Raw genomic sequence first — 17807 nt, 5'->3', positions numbered from 1 at the left:
GGTGGCTCAAAAGTCCAGTTGTGGAGCGGAGCCATGAATTTATTAACTAGCATATATGAGACACACATCCAGCTGCTACCTTTATATTTATTAATATAACAGAGACGTCCTCCTAAATAAGAGGTTCATAATGAAGATCTGAATTAAACCTGTGATTCACTTTTTGCTAAAGCAAGAGGCTGCAAAATATATACAAGGTGGAGGTAATGCACACACACACACACACACACACACAGAGAGAGAGAGAGAGAGAGAGCCTAGCAGCTGCAGTAAGCTGGGTCTCAGGGCAGTTGTTGTTGCTGCTGAGAGAACATCGTGATACATTTCACTTTCCCTGCTGTCATGGACAGTCAGTTTATAACTCTCTCCTGACTCGGTTTACAAAGACAACTTCACCATCTGAGCTGTAAAGAGGCTCGGGGAGAATGCCTAGAGCCTCCTCAAGATTTTCAGCTGAGAAATGTGATGCTCTGCATGATCTATGAGGCCCAGGCAATGGCTGTTATTAAAATATATAGCTTGTATCAATCAAAGGCGTTATCATGTTCAGTTGCCATTATTGTTAGGGATCTACTGAGGCTTTGTCATCAAAACAGAAAGCTGAAGTCAGGTTTTACAAATGATGCTGTTTAATGATTTATTTTGCAGGGTTTGTTGTGCCTACACATCACTCCAGAGTGTGTGTTGAATTTGAAGAATGTTAGAATGAATGTTTAAGCATATTTTCCAGATACATAATCAATCTTGATTTCATCACTTTATTTACTACATATCTGAAATTCTGCAGATAATATATTTTTTAAAGCTAAATATGAAAATAAATTGATCCACATACGATTCCAAATTTAAGTATTACATTAAATTAAATATAGACTGTAATTAATTTACCAACTGAACGAGACCTTTAAAAAACACTATAATGTTAAATTCTTAAATAAATAAAAAATATGTAGTATTTTTTATTCAACTTTGGAGCCAGCACTGATGCAATTCGTTTTAAAAATATATTACTGAATAGAAATGTAAAAAAATTTAAAAATAGCCTAATGCATGGTAAATGTTCTTATTGAATAGTGTAGTGTTTGACGTGGATTTGATCCTCACCCCAAAGAGGACCCTTTACTTTACAGTTGTGTTTAAATGGATCTGGATTTAATTTTGAACAGAACACTAAATAAATAAATAAAAGTTCTGTTAAAAGGAAATTTGTGGTTTTTGAAATTTCTAATAAACAAAATCTACCCATAAAAAAAGCTGCTTATATATTAAGCTGCTAAAATAATACGACCCTATTATTACAGCTGCTTTAACATATAAGCGTGTTACCTTTTCTTGAAAGTGAGCTACAACAAATGTAGACAATAAGAAAAAACCACGAGCGAAATACACCTAAAATAAAAAGTTAAACTGTGATGACGAGAATTTTGTAACATAGCGTGTCTGCATCCCAAGACTTCTCATGGACAATATTTCACTTTCAAAACAAAATTACCCCCGTGGATGTGCCAAAGGTGTAATTAAAAATACAGTCTAAATTTATGCTTTCTAAAAGCAGGTCGGGTGGTGGAAATAAAGGCTCCAGGAAAAACTAAATTGCCGCCTGGTATTTCACTTGTGTGTATTTCATATCAGCAGCTCGTCCTCTTTGTTTTTTAAAATCTTTTGGAGAAAAAACCTTGAACTGACGCGTGACGAGTTCCCTGAAAGTTTGGTTTAATAGTCGTTCACCGACTTCTTTCGTGGAATTATGATCAAATTCTGGTTTTGAAAATGAGAGAGGAAACTATACGTGGCTTTTATTGTACCGTAAATACTTTTACTGGGAGCTTGTAAAAATTAAACGCCACTCGGCGACAGGTCACAATAATTACATTTCAATAAACTTAAAATATCCAATTAGTATTAGCTGAGAGTTTGGTGTGAAATTACCCAAGATGTTAATTTCTTTTCTGATCAGATAAAAATAAATCTGATAAAAACGTCTCAGAGAGAAGTAACGAGGCTGTAATCTACAAGTACTATATTACTGATCACACGTAGCAGAAGTAATCCACAGTCTTTGACCATACATAAGATCCAACTCTGCGAAATGTCAAATAGAAAACTATTTTGACTTGATATTAAAATAATCGTGTGAAAGGAATAATACTACTAATATTAAAACATTTGAACGTGGTTGTGTGTAGCCTGTGTGATAGTGGAGAGAGTTATTTGTCCACGTCACTTTTGTTAAGACAGTGAGGGCATGTGTAGAAAATGAAGGCGGCTGCAGATAATGTCTTCAAGGTTTTTTTTTTTTTTTTTTTTTTTCTTTTTGTACAGCACCAGTGTCTCCAATTAACGCGCTGTCTGGTTGGCAGCCCAGCCTGCAGGGCGGAGGCCTTACGAAAAAAAAAAAAAAAAAAAAATGAAATTCCCACAGCCTGCGGTCTGAGGAGAGGCCATTTCGGCTGAAAAATATCCCGAGCATCTCTGACTCGAAAACAAAGTCTGTTTCTGCCCGAAACACGTTGGAAACACTGCCAACTGCTTTGGGATGTGTTGTTGGAAAACAAGTTCCGTTACCACTTGAATATTACCAGATATCCAGGATGGGGGGGTGGGGGGGTTGGGTTTCATCACTAAATTGAGGCTGCACAATATTTAATAAAACACACAACTCTACACTGCCATTAATTAGCTCTCCATTTAGACAAATCATCCAAAAGGTCCAGCCGCTCCTTTACGCACAAACCCTACGATCACACATTGGACACGTCATCCTTACATGATTGTCTGGTCCTCTCTGGTCCAGTCTGATCCAAGGGGGGTTTCCTTGATGAGCGGGTGTTGGGTCCATTCAGGTGGCTGCTGGGTTTTCAAACGACTCTTGGTTTTTGGGGTTTTTGTTGCTGTTGACTGAAAACCACTCGCTCAGCCTGTCTCCGCTCGGAAACATCATTTCTCCCCAGCAGACCCGAACACCCGGTTATAGCCATCCTCATAAATAAAGGTGTTAGACCCTATAAGCAATGCCTAGTTCATATTTATTTGTCGTAAATACTCGAGTGCGCTATGCAGGGCTGGGGTTTATAGCCCCGACCAGCAGCCAGCCTTCCCCAAAGACTCTAAGACTCGAAGTCTGTGATTATTATGAAGAAATATAAACACTTACAATCCCGGTGACTTTGATGAAGGTCAACATGAGGTGTGTGGACTCACAACCAGTCCTGGTCTGCTGCTTGCTCATTGAAGAAGAGTTGGTTTGTATCCCTCTGCCGCTGCTGTAACAGTGGATGGCACCGGTAGCTCCAACACAGACCAGCGGGGCCGGGTGATGTCCTGTTCCACCTCAGCCTCGGGCCCCCAATGCACCGAACTCCGGCCCGTGTCGTGTTCTCTCGCTGAGTGAGAAGCGCCCTTTACCCGAGCTGCAGCAGCCTCAGTCGCGTTTACGGTCCGCACCACCACTGGCCATATATCAGGCCTATAAAACCAAAGCAGCCGCCCTCGTGTAGGATTTTATTATGGTATTAAACGGACCCCAAAAAAGTAGTTGAAGTAGTTTGCGCAGTTAAGACAAGGGGCAAAACCACGCAGGACTCGATTTAATGGCGCTCGTTAACAAAAATGACTCTTAATCTGCCAGTAAAACTGTGTCAGGCGGTTCAGAGCAGATTTAGGAAGCGGGTAAATACTTTAACATAGGTGTGAATTCCTCCATCCATCCTCTCTTGGAGATAGAACATCTCTCTGCGGTTGGTACGACTCAAGTGTAACAGTATTGGCCCTCACACTAATGGTGTTTTAAATGCAGACTCCCTCATGTCGGGATTGATTTAAGTGATTGCTTGGGCGCAGTTGACCAAGAATGGATGCGCAACGGTAATGCGCTTCACACCGAAATGCACGTCTATTTTGATTAAGCAAATCAATAATAATGAAATAAGTACCAACGTTACGTAATTGTCAGCTATTGTCTGCGCTGCGCACACAGGCCTAGTGTCTAGACTACGCATGCACGGTTTTATATAATCGTGACAGCAGCCATAGATACACAGATTCCATACGGAAGAACTGTCCTCTTTGCATATTGCATATAAACAAGACAATTTATTTAGAAGAGGAGCAATCTATTAAAGAGAGCGAGAGGGAGGGAGAAGGAGAAAGGCCAGCGTCCGGGGTTGATTTACGCTCCATTGACGCTTTATCAGGCTCGAAGAAAAGGTCCGGCCAATCAGTTTGCGCCTCGCGCTGAGGCCCGACAGTCCCCCACACCCCCCGCCCCACACACACGCGCGCGCACACGCACGTTACCCCCCTGCACGGTGCGAGACTAGCTGTAGCACTTTGTTTCACTATAGTGAGCAAGTTGTTGGGAAGGAAGGGGGCTAGAGGAGAGAGACAGAGAGACAGAGAGAGGGAGAGAGGAAGGGAGGGGGAGAGCCAGCGAAGGACAGAACAGAGGAAGAGAGAAAATCTCGTCATGTCCCTCTTCTTGTTCTCTGTTTAGTGAACTCGCGGCGTTGCGCAGATAATGTCCGAGAATGTCCATTTCTGGGACTTTGAGCAACTATTACGTGGACTCCATCATAAGTCACGAGAGCGATGAACTCTCAGCCCCGGCTCGCTTCCCCAGCGTCCAGTACTCCGGCTCCAGCTCCGCAGCAGCGGCGGGCGGGAGGCAGCCTGGAGGCGCTGCGCACCCGGAGCATCCCCATCCAGATTCGTACCCATCCTGCAGCTTCCAGCCGAAGCCCCCGGTCTTCTCGCCGTCCTGGAGCCCTTTCAGTCCGCACCACGGTGCCAGTGGCCTCCCTACCGTCTACCACCCGTACATCCCAGCCCAGCACGTGCCCGCCGCGGATACTCGGTACCTACGGTCGTGGCTGGACTGCGCGCCGCGCGGCCCCGAGTCTGTCCCGGGCCAGGGGCAGACGGGGCAGGTCAAGCTGGAGCCGCAGCTCGGCCACCTCGGCGGGGAGATCGCGGCCAAAATCGGTGGACAGCACCAGCACGAGACCACTACATACATCCTGGAGTCAACTTCCACGGCCGCGCGCGAGCTGAGCCACCATCCAGCCGCCATCCCGGGAGGACGGTTCGAGGAAAATAAGGACATTTGTGAAGGGAGCGAGGACAAAGACGGCATGGATCAAAGTAAGTTATTAAAGCAGGAAATAGCGCGCCAGAGAGGGAGAGAGAGAGAGCGGGGAGTGGGAGATTGTAAATGCTTTTAATGCCGCCATAAAACAAGAACAAAGAGCCGGAGAGCCAAAGTGCCCCCACCTTCTGCTCTCTGCGCTTACTGGGATATTTGGCTCGTATCATCCGTGTTTTACCAGCGGGCTCCTGTGGAACAGATTACCACACAGAGGTGCTCCATAACTGCAGACTTTTCTGTGACGTGACCTCAAACCATCCGCTTTGCACAATTTCCAGTTTCATCTGGCAAACACGAGCAGCAGTCAGCAAGTGGTTGGCAAAGTGATCCACTCGCGATATGTTTATTCTAAAAAGGGATGATCCAGATTTAAAGATGACACCGTGGGGTTAACGGCCCACGCAGTCTCGTCAAAAAGTGAACATGATATGTGTATTATAGGTGATGCTGTTACTTAATCCGCACATGATACTTTGAGAGTAACTACAGGCTCTCAGGGGTCGTTAGAGTGGATTACCTGGCAACAGCCCAAAGCCAACACATAAAGTGGCTTCATGAACTAAACAACATATTATTAGAGAGGATTATAAAAGGGAAGGAATGATAGAAGTCCCCCTGGACGCTTTTTAAGTGGAGAGAGGAGCTCAGAAGGGACGTTATTTAGCAGCAGGTGCTCAGTAGAAAAATCTAAATAAGGGAAGTAATAGTAATAATCAGAATCTTCAGATTTTTCTTTCATTGTTTTCTACTCTGCTGCTCTTCATCCTCATCCTCAAATCTCTCAGTGTGACAGCAGAGAACGTTGCTGGGTTTGTGGAGCCTCCAGGGTGTTGCTGGTGTTAATTGCCGGGACATGCGCACTCCTGTCTCGTTTGAAAAATGACCAAGAGGCTGATGCGTTAGATTCATTATTATAATTCATAATTTGGACGAAAGTGGATCTTAATATCTTTATTTCACGCAGGATGAGCCCGTGCACACGCATGCTTTTGTGTCTGCGCTCCAGTGCTCGTCGTGTCCGTGGTAACAATATGAGTAGTCCAAATGGACGGGCTCAGTTCTCCTCTGTTTCCTAAGGTAGCCAGACATTGAATAGTTGATATTATGCTTTGCTCTGATATTAATTCTTCAGCCAACAACCTTCCACAAGTTCCCTTTGTGCATCTGTGGCCGCGTATGTGCGTCATATTTCTGCTCAAATATCCACCTGAAACGGAACTTTTCTCCAGCGACGAGTTGTAAACATAATAATACCAACAGGGATAAACCAGCTCATTGCGCCTGCGCCTCTTCTCTGTCCATCAACTGAAATCATCCTCTGTATATGTCATTCACATACGCGCCCCCGTGCTCCTTTAAAAATCATAAAAAATCATAAAAACCATAAAAGGAGTCAGGTCGTCCATCACTGGCCTGGCGGCTCGGAGCCGCGGAGCAGGAGAGATTGGCTCTCAATAGAGCAGACGCATCATAAGTCAGAGTGCCGCGGCGTGCGTGGACCTAGTGTGCCGTGCGGGACTCAGCGCCGCGCACATGTGAGAGGAGGAGAGGATCTTCCGATGTTGCTCCAGTTTGTAACAGTGAGCACATGCGCTGAAGACAAAAGATTTAAGTTTTGAGTGAAAGGAATGACCATATTTACATTTATTTTATTAAAAGAAATTAATATCCAGAAATCACTGTGTCTCACCCTTAAACGTTTAATCATATTTATTCAAACCATCTCAGACTGGATATTTATATTCCACAACTCCATGTTATTATGGGCCGCACTGATCTCGCACCTCGTGTGAGTTGTTGTTTTATTCATCTGCTCACCCTGCTATAATAATAATATTTTACCTGTCATGGAGTCGCAATCATCTTGATATAAGGCCATGGAGCGTTGGGCCAGTACAACACGGGTTTGCTCTGTTTTTCTACCATCACTCGCCCTAACAACAACATTTAATCCATCATGCATATGCCGGCGCGCTTGGCTCAGTCCGAAGCTTTTTTCCAAAAGCTCCCTGACTTATTTCTGGGTGGAACAGGAAAATCCGTTAATTTATTATTTTTCTTCAAATTTGATTTCTCGTATTTTCATGAAGCGAGGTTGCATGTGAACCGGCTTTGTCCCCCTCTCTCTAATCCGGCCGGATACATCTCCAGGTCAGCCACAGGAGTGTGATCTATGTGTATGAGCGCGTGACCGTTTGATCAGTGTGGGTGCGTAGTGTTTGTGCGTGCACGAGGAAAAAGAGAAGAAGGGAATACCCCCCCCCCCCCCCACAAAAAAAACATACTCCCTTCCCCCATAGTGGCCTTCAGAAGAAGAAACACAAATTGTAAACATTAACACACATCCATATGCACACTTTATTACTGCAATGGCACAGACGCACTCTCTCTCTCTCTCTCACACACACACACACACACACACACACACACACACACATTTGTCTCTCCCTGTTTTCCTCTCAGACACACATGCATACATAAACACTCTCAGTCACCTTATTTCAGCAACTGAGTGTGCTATCCATCAGAGAAGAGGGCTGGTTAAGGGCTGGATGGAGCCCATCAGCCTCCAGTCTGAATTATTAGACTTTCCGCCAGTAACACTGTGTGTGCCAGTCTGGCTGGGTGCGAGTGAAACATATTCCGTTCAAACCAGTCTCCTCAACTGGATCAATTTGAATGCTGTTTCTATTGTTCGCATGGCAGCCATTTTGAATACTACATGGATGAAAACATGTGCACATATTTCTCTCTTGTGCAGACTAACACCATCACTTCAACACAAATCGCTGAGAGAGGCCTCAGTTTCGAAGCCGCTAGTGTTACCAGACCAGTCGTATTTACAGTGTGTCGCCATTGAGGGAGGGTGGTTGGAAAAACACATTTGGCTCTGTGCGTGATTGTTTGTAATTGGCTGTGTTAGGATATATTACTTTGTGTTGCAATGAAACCCTGTAAAACAATTCTGTTTTTGATATAGACTAAACTATTTTTATATAAAAATATGTAGCAAAAGTCCACATCTTTTTAAAATAATCATTTACTTACCATAAAAGCTTTCGCGTTAAAGGTCACTGAGAGATTTAGGGGGATGTACTAGATATGGAATTTAATATACACAATTGTGTTTTCATTGGTGTAAAGTAGAGTTTGTCATGTTTTTGGGACCTTAAAATCAGCCCTCTATACTAGGTCCTCTTTAACAGAGTCAAGCATGTTGCACTGCTGTTTCCACATGTTCCCCGGATCAGATAAATCAAACACTGGCTCTCAAGAGGGTCTTCTGCATATTTTGTTTCCCAAAGGCCACTGTGACTACTCTTACATTTCTTGAAGGGAGGGGTATTGAGATGGTTGCAATAAGTCACTTCTCCACTAGATGGCACTAAATCCTACACACTGGATCTTTAAAGGTAGACCAGATTTGTTTTGATCATTGTAGGCTATCTAAGCAGCGAGTTAACTTAAAGTTGTTCATAGCATAAAAAACGGAAACAGGAGGAAATGTGAAACCTTAGCTCTTACTAAAGGTAATGATATCCACCCACTAGCACTAATGAAGGTATTTTATTCATTTTGTTTCATTCTCACAACAATCAAATGTAGAAATGGAATATCTTGGTATCTAAATCCTAGCAAGCATTTTCCCCAAAAAACGTTAATCTTGATTCTTCAGTTTTCTTGGATGCACTTTGGGAATCTGAGAACTGCTGAGAGTCTGAATTTCCACTGTCTTATTGGGTAACCAAATGACTGCCATGTGAATCACACCAGTAGGATCCTTCCTTTAAAAATATCACATCCAGTTAAAGCCGGCTTCCAGCTACAGATTCCCTTTGTGGCACTGGTGCTGGGCAGCCATCCAGGATAAACTACAAGGTTACACTTCAGTCTTTGTGTTGCTGCTGCTGCTGCCGAGGCAGAGAGAGAAAGTTATTACCCCTGAAGTTTATTAAGTTATAATGCCAGGTGAACAACCCACATTAATTGGTGTGTTGCTGTTGGTGGCTGGGTGAGATTGGTTGTAAGGGGTTGAGGTGGGTGGGGGGGAGCTGGGGGGGAGGAGTAAAATACGACTTCAGGAAATGTAATAACGTGCCTTTGGGATATATGAGGGGTCAGTTTCTGGAACTATTAGGGTGAAATTGCAAAGGGAGGGAGAGAGAGCGAGAGAAAGAGATGGGATGTGGTATTAGTCTTGTAGCCGTTTCGGTCACTGTTTCCATTCATTCATCACAGTGGTCTCTCTCTGTCACACACTCACACACACACACATACACACACACACACGCACACACACACAGACACACACACACAGGAAAAAGGCACAATAGGCCAACAACAGAACATGTCGTGCTGCAGGGCTATAACAGGCAGCTTTACAGGAATATCAATCTTTTCATCCATGTGCCTGCTCACTGACATGCAGGACTTCAGGTTACATCTGCACAAGCTACACCAACACCCACATTCTTTCTTTACGACATCCCCCCCCCCCCCCTCACTGTCTTGCAACCCCTTGAGAAAGAAATGTACGCCATCCAGCATCACCAGCATCACCCATGCCCCCTCACCACCCTACAACTGGTTCGTCACCCTGGTGACAGCCACGGCCGCCACACGGCTTCGAGAGTAATGGATTGTCTTGGAGGTGATTGTACACCCAGGGGATGCAAAGCACCTCCCCACCCCACGCTCCACGCTCCGGCCTCGGCTCACCTCTTTACCAGACATTATTTTGTTCTGAGATGAAATCGATCCTCGACATGCTGGCCATGTGGGAGGAAATTGATTCCAGAGGGTATTAAGGACGTATTTACTGATGATGGCTGCTGACTAACTCAGCTGTGAGGGGTGTTTTTTTTTCCGTCAGGGGCCGACATAGGCTGGGTGATGTGATGCACTTCATTGGCAGCCATTTTAGCCCCAAACAGTTGAGTTCCGAACTTTGAGTCTGTACAACACAGTCTCTGTTTACAACAGTAAACAGTCTGGCTGGCAAAAAAATTCATCTTGTCCTCAAATCTGCCAAAGTACAAAACATTAGCGTCATGTGGGTCAGACAGCTCTCATGAATTCATTCACATTCATGGAGCGTGGCTGGGTCCACACATGTATGCTTGTTTGAGTTGAGTTTATTAATCACATTCGTTTACTTCTAATTTGTTTACTTCTTAATTCTGTCACAATGAAGGTAAATATCTAATGATGGTTTTGTTATGAATTGTTAGCTGTGATGAATCAGGTGCATGGTTTAGTCTGTGTCATAATGTGTCCACAAGCTCATTGACTTCATTATTTTTATCAGAAAATCAAACCTGGAGGACAAATGCTTTACAGAATGCTGATGCTTCCAAACAGGCCTTGCCACTGAACCATGGACAGAAAGCATAATAACAGAAGTGATAATGGTTAATTCAATAGTAACAGTGCACTTAGATTTGTACTACATTGCCATAACCAGGAAATAGCCTTGCAGCAATGATTCAGTGGAGCCAACACCTTTCTCTATGTATTGATTAGCACTGCCAGGAAAATTCCACTTCATGTGTTCAGATATTTGACAAACAAAAATAAAACATACTTTCTATTCAGTTCAAATCATGATTATAGTAAAGTGTTAAACATTTTTGGGTGAAAAAAATATTTTGGCTTATTATTTGATACATTTCAATTACTATAAATTTAAGATAAACATTTAATTTTGATGCATTAATTCATCTTACTTTACTGTAAATTTTGGCTCATGTATATAAAGTTTTTAACTACAAATCCAATTTGTTACGTTTCCCATTGGAATTGATGATACATAAAAATTCCAAGCTGCATATTTTCATGTCCAACATCGAAGTCCAGAGCAGAATCTTCTCAAACATAAACTAATACTGCTTCTGCCCATGGTGCCACACAAACAGATCTTTGTGTCTAGCCGGGAGAAAGAGGACATTGTTTCAAATGTCATATGCAGTTGTGCAAGTTGCCTTAGCATTACAGCATGCATGATTGTCATGGCAGTGAATTATTACCAGTGAAATTGAAGACAGACGAAGCCTCCACCCAGCATCAGTTAGGGGAAAACACTGGCTCCTCAGGGAGCGACACACCACCTCAAATTCTGACTGCATGGCGTCAAAAGGTGCTGAAGATCAGACTTGTGAGTGAGTGATAAGATCTTCTGTTCTGCCATTTTAGGCCAGGGGACTTCATTTATGTTTTTTGTGGTCACAATGCAACAAGGATAATTATTTTGGACCTTGATGGATCACAAGCTGATTTAAACGTCACATATACCAGCATTGACTGTGATGGTCAGACTACATGTCTGCTGTGTTTTATTCAGTCTGGCTCCCACCGCCTCAGGAAGGCCTTGGTCTAACAAAAACTATGACTCTTCTTATACCAACTTTTTTTTTCTCCAATACATCCCGAGTGGGATCTGCTCTGTAAGTCACACTTGTGTTTTGTGGCAGACTTGACATTGTACTGCTGACTGAGACGGTCGTCATCAATAAAAGACATAAAAAGAAACAGCAACTTTTAAGAAAATGGTTCCAGTGTCATCTGGGTTTGTGCTTTCCCTGCTGCTCCTCACTGCTTTTCATCATCATAGATGCTCTTTATATTTTGTAACACAGTTTTCTTTTGTTTGCTCTTCAGTCTAAATTTCAAGAAATAGTCACCTTTAATGAGAAAGCTGAGAAAGATTTCAAATGATATTTTATTTTCTTCCTATATATAGGTTATATGAATATATTATATACTGACTTGAACTGGTGGGACATTGTGCTGGCTTTACAGACCTATGATTGACTGTGATTGATGGGAGGAAGAGCCTGACCAAACCACATGGAATGATTGCTTATATGGTTAAAGGTTTTATTTAGAAGATGTAAAAGTGGAAATCAACCAGAACTATATCTCACATCTCTTTCTCTCGGCCCCTGAATGTGTTCTGAAATGGAAACGTCTCATCGTTAGATTTATAATGAGCTTTATATTTGTGCTGCACTGTTCAGAAAGGCTGAGCTGATTAAAACCAGGCAATACTTGCAGGTATGGCAATGTTGAATGGGTTGAAATATAGTCAAAATGAGCAAAGAGATGTTTTCTATTAAAGAGTTGAATTATCCTCCAAAGAGCCTCAGTGCTGTAAGTCTCACAGCGAGCTGCCCCATAGCTGAGATGCCTGCTGCTTTGCAGAGGGTAAATGCCAATAGCTCTCAGCCCCAAACCAGACCCATGCCTCCCAAACATGAAGTCTCTGCTAATTACATTGGTCTGAAAGCTGTAAAGAGGGTTGGTGTGTGTGTGTGTGTGTGTGTGTGTGTGTGTGTGTGTGTGTGTGTGTGTGTGTGTGTAGGGGGGTGTAGGAGTGGCCTGGCAAACAAGAGATTTGGAAAAAAAGGGATGAAGCAATTTTCTCTCATTTAAGCACATTTGCAAGCCTGTTATTTACTATTTCAGACGCATTTTCCACGATGAAAGAAAATATTTCTGTTCCGTTTTCTCCATCACAAGAGCTATGAAGACTCTGAGGGGGCAGGATGAAGCTGGGCAGCAACACAAATCCTTCATTTCACCACAACATCTCAGACACTGGCTGCTAAACCTTGCAGCGTTCATAAGTCGATGCATGTGTTTGTGCTCAGACAGGGTTCAGTGCGGTCCACTGTGTGACCTGCGTTAGAATCGCACTGCATCTTATTTACGCATAATGAATGGCGAAGGATGAACACAAGAAATATTTTTCCTCTTCCCCCGGCAGGGTCGTAAATCTGCCTGCGCTTATTAATTTAGCAGCAATCAGAAGTGACGCAGTGACAGCGCGCTGAGCTGCAATGTGATTATCATTCTCACGCAACAGAAAAAGGAGGAGGAGGAAAACGTATCAGGCCTGTCAAACATCTTCCCTGATGTGTTTGCTGTCATCATGCGGGGGCTCTCATTTTTCTTTCTTTTCTCATAATGCTCTGAACATCTTCCATGACCGAGTGATTGCAGCATCTTTTCATTTTTTTCCCTGAAGGTCACCTTCAAACTGAATCCCCACCTTCTATTACCATACATTAATATGTTTCTACAATGACTTATAGTTTTATTTTTAATGAAGGGGATCAGGCTGTTGTATGTTCTCCTAGTGCTGTTTTTTACATCTGTCCACTGTGTTTTCTGCACGTTGGATGGAACAGGCCGTTTATCTTTCATGTGCTGTCCAGTTGTGTCAGAGCTGCGCCCCGCTGTCACCATAAAACCAGTTTACGCACCGAAGTGTCAATTGCAGATTTAGGTGTTTGAAAAAAAGCCTTTCTGCAAGGTTCTGCAACTTCTATGCACGGAGATCTGTTGTTTTGATCTTCTAGGGAGTGTTTTTTTCCCTCCACTCTGTCATTTTTATGTTATCAGCCACACAAATAGGAAGCATATGTGGGTTTATTATTGGTTTATAATACATTTCATGTATCTTTTCCTTCTTCTCTTCCTCCAGATGACCCCTCGGCCAACTGGCTACATGCTCGCTCCTCCAGAAAGAAGCGATGCCCGTACACCAAATACCAGACTCTGGAGCTGGAGAAGGAGTTCCTGTTCAACATGTACCTCACGCGGGACCGGCGGCATGAGGTGGCACGCGCACTCAACCTGACGGAACGGCAGGTGAAGATCTGGTTCCAGAACCGGAGGATGAAAATGAAGAAACAGAGCAAGGAGCAGCCCAAGGACTAGCGGAGCTGCCACGCAACGCATTCCCGACCATAGACTGTGAATAAAGATGGATGACATGACAGCTCCACAAACGTGAACCCAAAAATTTTTGATTGCCCCCTAGTGGCTGGCTGCAGTATTGGTCATCAAACCTGAATTCTCCTTGTTAGTGGATGGGTTATGGACCAAACTAAAGAGTTAAAGTACACATTCATTTTTTTTTCTCAAAGACGGTGTCATGTCGGTAGTTCTTATCACAGGGATGTATTTCACTCCACGATCACTGCTGCATAGACTCTTGCTCCAAATGCCGTGAAGAGCGCAAGATGGCAGCACCCGTCTTTGAGATATTTCAGCTTGCTTTTTGTACAATGAAAGTGGAGACGCGTCATCCATCTTTACATACAGTCTATGATTCCGTAGCACATTCACGCACAGTCATGCGGTTTGTTCAACATAAAGCTATAAAGTCTACAACACAAAATGGCCTTCCCGAGAAACTGCAAACGTAGCCTATACTCCCACAGACCCGCTGTTTCTAATGTACAACTGATCGATTGCTCAATTGAGCCCTAACGTGGGCCGAGGACTCCACCACACTAACACAGAGCATCTTACCTTCCATGACTCGAAAGACAGAAATGGGCTGAAACTTCAGACTTTGGACCTGAATTTGTGTTAGTGCTCAACAACAGCCAGACCATCACTTCTTCATCATGGACATTCCCCTTATGAAATGGCTTGGACTCCATGTAAAACAGGTTTTTATAAAGAGGTAGCTTTGAGGCTCCTGCATATTCATAGTCTAATATTATGCTATTAATTAGGCTTTGATAATGGGCTGCATTATTAAAGGAAAGAAAGCAGCCATCCGCATATAGTGAAGCTCCAACAGTCTGGAGCGGTGGTGGGGGTTGACGATGTGTGTATGTGTTGGTGTGTGTGCGTGTGTGTGGTGGTGGGGGGGCAGATACAGCACAGACGGAGTATTTTTTTTTTTTTCCTCAAGCACTACACTCTTCCTCCTATTGGTTATTTATTGTCCGAACGCTGACACCGGAGGCGCGCGAAGGTGCTGAAACCAAGGTTTCACATGACCATTAATAAGCAGGGGGTGGGGGGGTACACACACACACACACTGTTCCTTCTTCACTTGTTTATCTCATTGACGGCCGAGTTTGATTGGAAAGCGCCCGATGGTCGGCGCTGATACAGTCAGCGAGCCGCCGTCTGTTTCCCGCGTGTCGGCCTAAGTAATGAGTGCACCCCGGAGGAGGTTGGAGGAGGAGGAGGAGGAGGATTGGGACTCAAGAGGGTGGCAGCCGTGATCTTCCCGACTCAGCAACCGGGGATGCGATTAGACTGCTGTCGATATTTTAGATCCCCCTCCCTTCAGCTACCTTTCTGGATGCTTTATGCGCCACCGCCGCCTTCGCCGCGACTCATATCGGCTATCGATAATTGTCCTTTACGCGTCACATCAGCCTCTGGCCGGCAGAGTGGAAGCCTCACAGAGCTACAGATTATTGTTTTGTGTTTGTTTATCTTTTTTTTTTTAAATCTCGCATATCAGTCTTTAAATATTGGCTTCTCGTAAGACTAGGTTTGGGTGAATCCATGTCCGATTTATTGAGGTGAACGTGGCCCCAATCATGTGCTGCACTGACCCGAATTAGGCGATAAATAACGAAGATACAGTTTGCTCGCTTTTTATTGAATTGTAGGATTCTGCGTAATTTGGCAAAATACAATGTCAGACATCGTCACCAAAACATTAGACTGTTCAGCGAAACAAATCTCCAATACATTGTTGTTATATTATTGTTATTATCATTGGTATTATTATTATTATCAAGGATTTAGCTGTAAAGATTTTCTAAATGTTCATTTCAGATTCTGGTGCGCACGTCCATGTACGCACGTTGCAAAGAAAGTCATTAACGTCTCTGGCACCGTCTTTATTCATAGCATTTTAAGAAAGAATCAGCTCTATTTTTATACATACAGTAGGATATATTGTGTATTACCTGCTATGCAAAGCAGTTCTCTCTCATGTATAAAAATAAATAAAAAACACTATACAGTCACGACGGTTTCCGAGCTCAACGCGGGACTGAAGACGGAGCGAAACGCGTGCGCACACATTTACTGAACTCCTGCTTCTTTTTGTTTTATTTTTATTTTTTCTAAACAGGTTTGTTACGAAATTATATCACAGGATTTATTAGCACCGGTCTCTACGTGTAATTATCTCGGAGTATTACGTGGTCAGAAGTTGGGTTCGTCGCAGATGTGCCAGTGGAGCAGAGGCCGTGTTGGAAGGCCGAGCGGCCGCCGCGGCTTTATGTGAAGTGTCGGCGCAGTAAAAGTGCGTCCGATGGCAGTTTTATGGACGGATCATAAACAACACATTGGCTTTACAGCGTTTACAGCGCGGTGTGTGTGTATGTGTGTGTATGAGTGTGTGTGTGTGTGTGTGAGAGAGAGACACCACTTTCATTTACCAGCAGCAGAAGTGAACGGGTCTATAATCAATCTTACACGCAGAACATTTTCCTCGATGAGCGGCATCATATCCTCTGTTTAGGAGTAAAAAATGTTTACACATTTCTTCGCATGCCTCAAGTCATTTTTAAGACGTATGTCATCGTTTAGCTCTTTGTGTGTCACTTATGTGGGAGGGGGGATGTTTACGGGAAATTTTAAAACGAGTTAGTAGAAGTTTTTGGTAGGAAATGTTCCTAATTTATTGTATATAATGTTAGTAACCTCGTCTTTCTTATTGGAATGAGTTAAATATGCTGTTTTGTCTTGTTGGGACATGACATCTTATCTTACTGTAATATACAGATGATTTCTCTCCTTTTTGTCATGTGCTCTAGGTTCTGTTTGTGTTTCCCATGTTGTTGTGCCGACTGTCTGGATGATCTGTTCCCGAGTCAGTCTGATGATCTCTGCCTGTCTGATTTGTTTCTCAGTGAACACTAACGATGCTGGTGGAGCCCTGATGAAGCCATTTTTATTTTCATTACTGAACCTGTTTCTACTTGCTCTCTCTCTCACACTATTTACTCGCAACGCTCCTGGAGGTTTTTTTCTACTCATGATAAATATGGACGCAGCTCCAGCTTTTTTATTTTCCCTCTGCCTTTTAATAAGACAAATCTAAGCCATGTGGCCGCAGCGGAGGCTTTATGAACGGGCAGGAGAACTCCCAGTCACTCTGATCCTCTCCTCCATGTGAGATGTCCCAGTCCCTCTCTTGTACGTGTTCTATCCTCTGTGTTGTTGTCTCTCGTTTCTTTGTGCCATGGCACTGCTGATGCTGGATTCCTATTAAAGAGCTGACTTTACAGTACCACAGTGCGTCATTTCAATGTGTCGCTGCGTCTCACTGCAAATTAAAGAAAAGTATAGGCTATGGGGGTCGGGTCCATTCGTGATTTATTACCAAAATCGAACATTTACACCATTTCCTGTATGAAGGGATCTCTGGTGTCAATGTGGCCGCGATGGGGGGAAAGTTGCAGAGACAGCAGCTCGGCTTTCTCTCTGGTTTCTTCTCTACAAACTTCTCCAAATTGAAGTTGGTCTCTGGGCAGAGACGAGGAGGAGACCGGGATGAGCCAGCATGTGTTTAAAAGATGTCTCTCATTCCAGTTGCACACTGATGCTTAAAGGAGAGGGGCGTCTGTTTGGCTGCAACACCAAAAGACTGTCATAAACCCTAAACACCACCCCCCGCTCCCGCACACACACACACACACACAGATGATGAGTGCATTCATTAGATGCGTCGTCATCCGTCCATTAGGGGCTTGTGAACGCGCTGAGGTTCCTGTGTTTGTCTCTGCACCAAATGACTGTGATAGACATAGAGTCTGCGAGGGTCTCGATTTCCTCTCCGGCTTCTCACATGACGCGCAGCCATTTATAATAATGCATTTATAATAAAGTTGGAGC

General features: G+C 43.7%; 1 protein-coding gene across 1 annotated transcript; it reads left to right on the top strand.

Annotated features, from left to right (window-relative positions):
• Nucleotides 1-4301: 4301 nt before the first annotated feature.
• hoxb9a (homeobox B9a) lies at nt 4302-17202 on the top strand. Its single transcript, XM_020103664.2, has 2 exons — nt 4302-5139; nt 13629-17202. Exons 1-2 carry the CDS (start codon nt 4527-4529, stop codon nt 13862-13864), a joined length of 849 nt encoding a protein of 282 aa, XP_019959223.1. The 5' UTR covers nt 4302-4526; the 3' UTR covers nt 13865-17202.
• The last annotated feature ends 605 nt before the right edge of the window (nt 17203-17807 follow it).

Source organism: Paralichthys olivaceus, chromosome 5 (genome assembly GCF_024713975.1).
Source record: "Paralichthys olivaceus isolate ysfri-2021 chromosome 5, ASM2471397v2, whole genome shotgun sequence".
Lineage (NCBI taxonomy): Eukaryota > Metazoa > Chordata > Actinopteri > Pleuronectiformes > Paralichthyidae > Paralichthys > Paralichthys olivaceus.
The sequence above is the reverse complement of the archived record's forward strand: the minus strand, read 5'-3'. Positions and strand labels throughout refer to the sequence as shown.